The sequence below is a fragment of the Nicotiana tabacum genome, chromosome 18 (assembly GCF_000715075.1).
Source record: "Nicotiana tabacum cultivar K326 chromosome 18, ASM71507v2, whole genome shotgun sequence".
Lineage (NCBI taxonomy): Eukaryota > Viridiplantae > Streptophyta > Magnoliopsida > Solanales > Solanaceae > Nicotiana > Nicotiana tabacum.
The window spans coordinates 84,196,650-84,203,993 of record NC_134097.1 but is presented as its reverse complement, the minus strand read 5'-3'; the positions used below and the strand labels follow the sequence as shown (position 1 = coordinate 84,203,993).

At 36.5% G+C, this 7,344-nt stretch overlaps 1 protein-coding gene across 2 annotated transcripts; it reads right to left on the bottom strand.

The window, feature by feature from the left end:
* Positions 1–1,270: 1,270 nt before the first annotated feature.
* LOC107819829 (ankyrin repeat-containing protein At2g01680) lies at positions 1,271–6,800 on the bottom strand. Of its 2 annotated transcripts, XR_001655800.2 has the most exons (4): positions 6,310–6,770; positions 5,065–5,474; positions 1,698–2,808; positions 1,271–1,484 (listed from the first exon to the last, which is right to left on the bottom strand). XR_001655800.2 is itself a non-coding variant. In XM_016645979.2 (3 exons), exons 1-3 carry the CDS (start codon positions 6,626–6,628, stop codon positions 1,936–1,938), a joined length of 1,602 nt encoding a protein of 533 aa, XP_016501465.1. In that variant the 5' UTR covers positions 6,629–6,800; the 3' UTR covers positions 1,271–1,935. The 2 variants fall into 2 exon arrangements, 1 of the variants encoding a protein (XP_016501465.1); XM_016645979.2 differs by having other exon boundaries at positions 1,271–2,808; positions 6,310–6,800.
* Between the last annotated feature and the right edge of the window lie 544 nt (positions 6,801–7,344).

Genomic DNA, 7,344 nt, shown 5'->3' with positions numbered 1-7,344 from the left:
AAAAGCGACCAACATTGGTCTCTAGTTTTCAGATTTTAAAATATAATATTTGGATTAGAGACCAAAGTTGGTCGCTTTTTAATGATTAATAATAAATAAATAAAAAACGTATTTTATATTTAGAGACCAACTTTGGTCGCCAATTTATATTATTAAATTAATAAAGCAACCAAAGTTGGTCTTTATAGTCAATATCCGGAAAAATTGGTCCATTTAGTTTAGGGACCATCAATATAGTTACCAGGCCCCTGTGGTCGCTTTTTGGTCGTTTTTTAGCCCAATAGCGACCAACTCTGATTGCTTTTTGCGGTCGTGTTTCCCCGGATTTCTAGTAGTGACAATGTTTCCACCCCCTTTGTAAAGGACGAAACAAGAGAATGAAGCCGCAGCTAGGACCAGTGCTACTACATCGTCAAAATGAAATTCGCATTCATCATCGTTGTCGACTTACCACACTGTAATTTAACATCTCTGACAAGAAATACAGTGGTGTCGATAACAATGGGTGGCAATGAAATGGAAAAAATTAAAGGAGCATTATAGGAAGGGGAAGGAGAAGCAAATGGAGATGTATCTGTAGGTATTGTGATTATTTTGTTGAAGAAATAGAAATAGCCTAAGATTTTGTTAAATCTAAATTCTTACTCATGATTGAAGAGAGAGAGAGATGATGGTTATATCAAGCACTAAACTTGGATTATTAGTGTAAAATTAAGAAACAAGAAAAAGAGGAAAAATTACCAAAGACAAAATATTTCTGACGTGACGCTGATATGGTTTTGGCATGGCGCGCGTGTAAAACACCTCATATTGTGAGATTGATATGGGGGGGGGGGGTGTAGTAAAAATTTACCCGTTTAAGTTAAGTGTTCAAACATGTTTTCTGGATAAGCTTAATGAGGACTTTATGTATTTGGAGATTTTGTTCTATGTGTAAACATTGGCTATAAAAATATTTTACAATGGACTTTCTGTCACTCTTCTTATTGTGCTGGTAATGCATAACCAAGGTCTTTGTGGCTGGAATTTAAAGAGCCTTCTCCCCTCCTAAGATTTCTTTTGTAATGCTCCTCGTGTTACTTCCAGAGCATGCTTATTCAAGTTGCATATTTTTTAATATTTGCTTTTCTTAGCTGTGTTAAGGTGCTTATAATTAAATAATAAACAGAATCAAGAAGCAACATATGTTCAACCCTTTCGGGGCTAGAAAAGACATAGCTATTCATTTTCATACCTCAATCCAGCCTCAGTAAAATAATAGTAACGGTGCTGCTGTAAAACAAATCTTGTTATGCTATAGTTTCTTCCAACAAACTTACAAGCTTTTTATTGGATTTCAAAGAGTCCTGCACTAGTATGTACAAACCTCAATTCATACTCTTATCTATGTTGCTCGGTTCCTCCGAAATATTGATGGGTTCATATCGGATCCTCCATGGGTACGGCAGCTGTTTTGGAGAGTCCGAGCAACATTGACTCTTATTCTACATCAAAGGGGTGCACACCACAAAAGTATTTATTAGAAACAGATGACCTTATATAAATGGACATCCTGAAGGACTGAAGCAAAGCTGCTAAACCTATACAACTAACTACCAGCTCCAGATTTTACTTTTCCATCATACCACACGCTATGAGCAAAAAAAAAAAAAAAAAAAAAAGGAGGAATTTTCTTGCATTGTGTTCAAAATGAATACCTGATGCATGTGTATCTCGACCAAACATCACGTTGACCTTCTCGATGACATGGGATCTTAACGCAAAAAAGGGACACTGGTGTCAACAGAGTATGATTACACTTTCAATATATCTCGTCCCCACGATACGTAGAAAGTCATTTTGATCCAGCAACTTGTTAGGAGTAGGTTTTAACGATATGTGGAAAGCCGTGATTATGTAGTACTAAAACTCTTTCAGATAGAACATGCCACAATGTCACAGAGCATAAATTTTCTCATCAGAGTTGTAGTCATCCAAATCAGAAATATTTGCAGAGTATGACCACGAGAAAGATTTGCTCCCACTTGCTCTTTTGATACGCCTTTGAGAATCACTACCACATATTCCAAAATGCTGTCGGAAAACGAAGTAGCACAAGCTAACCAGCGTTCCAATAAGAATTGGTGCACCAAGCACAGTAATAGTGATTGCCATCCATGAACTTTTCTTCCCTACAACAACGAAACCAACAGCTAGGAATGCTCCGCAAGTACTAACGCAGGCTGCCCACATCAACTTGTTCACGACTGAGACAATTTGTTTTTGAGCTCTAGTATCCCAGGCAACCAGAGTAATCTGAACGACGACAACAGCGAGAGATATAAAGAGAGAGGTAGCATTCAGGAGGCAGAACACACGAAACGCAACAGTATTGGCAATTCTGGCCTTTCCTGCTTCAGGACCAGTCTCCAGATATTGGCCTGGCAAGCTGAATATAGCCAGAAAAGCAATAGAGGCAAATAAAACAGCAACCACAGTCACAGAGTTAATGGTATTCTGAACAGCTTCTCTATGAATCTTCCTAAGTTCTTTAGCAATACCAGAAACACGCCTTCGGGTCTTTTCGTTTTGTATAAGCTGGGACTGCACCTCATGCTTAATGTCACTTACAGTCCTCTTAAGTTCTGATGCTTCATCAAATTGACCCACAAATCTGGCATGTTTTGCACCAGCCTCAGCCAGGGCTTCCTTAATTAACAAAGTCAGGTCTCCATATTGTAGTTTATCTGCTAAGTCCATTGCAGTTTCCTTTTGGTTATTAATTGCATTGACATCAAGGGACGTGTAAGTGAGCAGAAGGCTTACGATCTGAAACAAAGGTACATCATAAGGATACAAACAAATAAAAACCAGCAATGGTAAGAAAATGCAACTCCTCAGACAACACAATAAAAGTATTGCAGGACGTACGATATATAGTCGTTATATGCACGAAAGTGATTTATCTGCCATCAGTGGTAAAGTAGATGCTAAAGTCTATGCTGGTGCACAATGTTTTAGAACAAAAGAGAAAACCATCAATTATGAATCTGAAGCATTGAGATTCAGTTCAGTCTAATTGCAGCTTTACAGTTAAGAAATCTATAGAAACCAAATGGTAATGTCAGACTGCATCATTTCAGATTTTTCAGCATTATATGTCCTGATCAATGATGTGTGTAGTGTAATAATAAATTGGTCGTTGAACTAACAACTCCACATTTTTCTTTGCATAAATTTCCCTTCTGTTCCATCATGAAAATTGCAACTTTTGCTGTATAAATCACTAGGATGTTTTGAGTTTCTTCTCAACTTCGATCCACTTAGATGATGAAACTATGTCCCAAAATTCTTATGATGAATTTCTATTCATCTCTTCTCCTGTTAGTATTCATTTTCACTACTGTGAAAACTTCCTAGGGTCCAAAAAAGGACAAAAAATTCTGGAAAGCCATGAGGACTGTCTTCTGATTGTGTTCCAAAACTATGTTACCTAGACTCAACATATGTATGCGGTAAGGGTTCATGACTTCATGTAGGTATCCTAGACAGGTATCTGCAGCTTTCTGACAACTTTTAGTACATTTCAAAGAATCTGCACAAAGTAATTACACCTATATCGTACCCATTTGATTCAGGTACAATAACTAAAGAAGGGATTGATGTAACACACTTCCTAAATGAAGATGCTCAGTACTTTGGGGACTAGAACTGCTCTAAATTCACTTAAATCAATCATGCCCCCAGATAGTGGGAACACGTACACCAGTGTTCCAATTTATATTCAGACAAAGCAGTCTTTTCATCCACATCAGTGCTCTTAACATCTGCTTTTTCCAAGTAGAAAACTGCTGAAAAGTATTCCTTGTGAATCACGAGTTGTGATGTTTTTGTGGAAGTTCTTGAAGAGAAATAATGAAGAAAGAAGTACTTAATGGTACTTAGTATAATTAAGCGTCATATGACATGCTCCAAATCTATTATTACAAAACATATCTACTGATCAAGCATAAAAGGTTTAGATATTGTTTAGGCGCATTTTCCATGGTGTGTAAAAGGTTAAACATTGTAAGGATTCATACGTTCTTCTCCACTAGCCTTTTCACGCACCTTTTAAGAATCTTATAGTCAAAGATTGTAACATACAATAGTTTTCTGGTATGGTTGAACACTAGAAAACCTTTTATACCTGATATGGCTGCAAAAGCATGAGAAGAAAATATAATTACTTGGAAGCCCAAATCATATAGCATGGATACTACATCAATAAGACAAGTTTTCTGGTCCTATCACCAATGTGTGTCCATTGTAGAATAGAGCCATATTCCACGTGCGTTGCGTGTGTAGATGAAGTCTTAGTTTCCTTTCATTTTTTTTATAACCATGGTGTCTCTGTCAACTTGCGCGCACCGCGACTAATTCCATGAGGTACCTGTTACTTTCCACAGTCACAGGTACCGGGTAATTTTGTCCACCAAGACTTGGATAGATGGGTTCAAATCACCTAGTGTTTTTGCCTCCGCTAGGATTTGAACCTAAGAACTCAAGATTCTCAACCCACTTCATTGATAATCAAGCCACACCCTTGGCTGCACGGTCTTAGTTTCCTTTCACTAAAACATGTTTTTCTCATATTATTTGCTTTTTTCACTTCTCGTCCTTTCTTCCTTACTAACTACCACCACTCCCAATACTAGCTCTTTTCTCTACTTTATGCATTATCTATATCCAAATCTAACCAATGAAGGTCCTAATAACAGTCATCTACTGCAATGTTGCAAGCTTCCGGTTAAACTTCAGCCCCTACTTTCTGCAAGATTCTGCAACTGGTGATATTTTTCCTTCTTTTAATTCTACATCATTCTCCAGGAAATCTATCTTGCATAAACCTCTATTGCCTATTTTAGTTAACAATGAGAAGAAAAAGAAAGGATTAAGAACACATTGACAGTTTAAGAACTGGATTTTAGGTACGAATAAAATGCATTGCTCAGGAAATTAAGTGCAAAAGAAAACCCTTAACTTCATGATATTCAGAATAGCAAGAGTCATGTTATAACTTTAACAAAATAGATAAAAAGATACCTGGTGACGACATTTCCGTGTGGCTATATGCAACGCTGTGTTCCCCTTCTTGTCACGCTCATTCAATATTGAATTGTCCGTATCCAGTATTTCCTCCACCACAGAAGTATCCTGACCTTTAACAGCCATATGAAGTGCAGTTTGACCCTTTTTATCTTTGATGGATATTATATCTGGATCTCGCTCTATAAGTGCTCTCACGATATGTTGAAGGCCATACCTAGCAGCGGTGTGCAGTGCAGTCTTTCCATTCTTCCTAACAATTCGTATGGAGCTCGCATCTGCATCTAAAATGGCATTCACAACATCCAAATGTCCCTGGACAGCAGCTGAATAAAGAGGGCTTGTATTTGAGGCATTGCATACTTTACAAAGTCCAGGCCACATGGCTAAAAGTTCCCTCACAATACCTGTAAATGACAGAATAAGCTTTATACCGCCAAGCATCTTCCAAAATACACAAACATTGGGACTAGTAACGTACGCAAGACTCAACAGTAAAGGCCAAAATGTAAAAATCTACAATTGAGCATGTCAGGTACTTCTTGCTAGCTCTTAAATTTCTCAATTAAGGAACAATAATAGAAAAAACAGTCCTACTTATTGGTTACTGCAATAAAGTAGACCCAATTAGTTTGAGACTGAGGATTAGACGATCGATTGAACAGCAATAAAAACACGAACATCACTAATGTCATTTCAAAGAACAGAAAGTATCACAAGCACCTGGATCCGATATTCGGATTGCATATGATCTCAGAAGAGTAAATAAGTCTATCTTATCAATATACCAATGAAACATAATTGTAAATTTGAAATTGTAAGTAACGAAACACATGTTTTTTTCCTCTTTTTTTGGGGGGTGTGGGGGGTGGGGGTGGGGGGGGGGGGCAAAAACTCTCCTCATGAACTAAATGATTCTTTTGGGAATAAAATTCTCCTAGATAAATGATTTACAGTTAGATCATTTAAAATATAAAAAGATAACAAATTAACATTAAAATTCATGGTTTTGCTTCAAAATTTCTGATAATTGACCTTATCAAACTCTATTTGAGCATAATTGACCAACAAAGTCAAGAACTGTGTTACCCCCCACCCCAAAACCAAAAAAAAGGTCCAAAAACAGATCACAGAATGCTTGTATATCTAAGCACAGATAAAAAGTAATCAAGAGCATGATTTGCTAGCAGGTAGCTTAAGAACAATAGCAATAGTTTAAAAGAGCAAAGAATGTGTACATACCCAAGTGGCCATTTTTTGCAGCAACATGAAAGGCATTGAAATCAGCTTTGGACCTGATCAACGCAGTCTCCAAATCACAGAATCCAAGCAAATAACTTGCAATCTGCTGGAAGTTATTGGCAGCAGCGATATACAAAGCAGTTTCACCTGCATCGTTCTGTAAGCCCAACAGAGAAGAAGAAGAAGAAGAAGAAGAAGAAGAAGAAGATGGATCCAACCCTTCATTATTGATGATGTTTTTGAGAGACTCAAGGTCTCCAGATCCAATGGCTCTGAAAAATGATTGATGGGTTATCAGTCTCAATGACTTTGACTCCATCTATTTACTTATTGCCCTCCCTTCAAACTTCATCAAGAGCTGAGAAAAAAGAACGCAGATGAAAATCTCATCGAGCACAAAGTCTATGGCTGAATCTTTGTGAGTTAAGACAAAGTACGATGTTAGAAGTTCAACAGTGAGAAGAGCAGATGAAAATGGGAAATATTATTGCACGTATTTTAATTCAACGTTAAAAATGATTTAAGGGACGTATGGGGACCACCACAATAAAAGAAATGGTGATAAGGTGCGGTTTTCTTCCTGCACCTGTCCTTTAATTCTATATAAGTTTTATTCTTCTTCTTTTTTTCCAACACTTTAAGTTTTATTCTTGACTAGGATTTTTTACAATAATTATATAATTATCCTATCATATCATACTATATTATTATTTTATTATACTATATTATAAGTGAGAAGCTCCTAATTCAAAGTTGAATTACCAAAATGTCCACCAAAAGTTGGTGGACTTTTACACCCTTAGTCTTATTATACTCTTTAATAGCTAAACTATTGTATAAAAAGGTAAAAATATTTCATAATGAATAGCCTTTATCGTGATAGTAGTGTTTAGTCTCTTCAATTTCTTATTATTAATTATGCTCTTGAAAAACATCACCTACTTAAATCTACTACAAACAAGCCGTTATTGATTGATAATGTATATATTCTAATAAGGCTTAATTTTCATTAATGTTCCGAAAAAATTATTATAG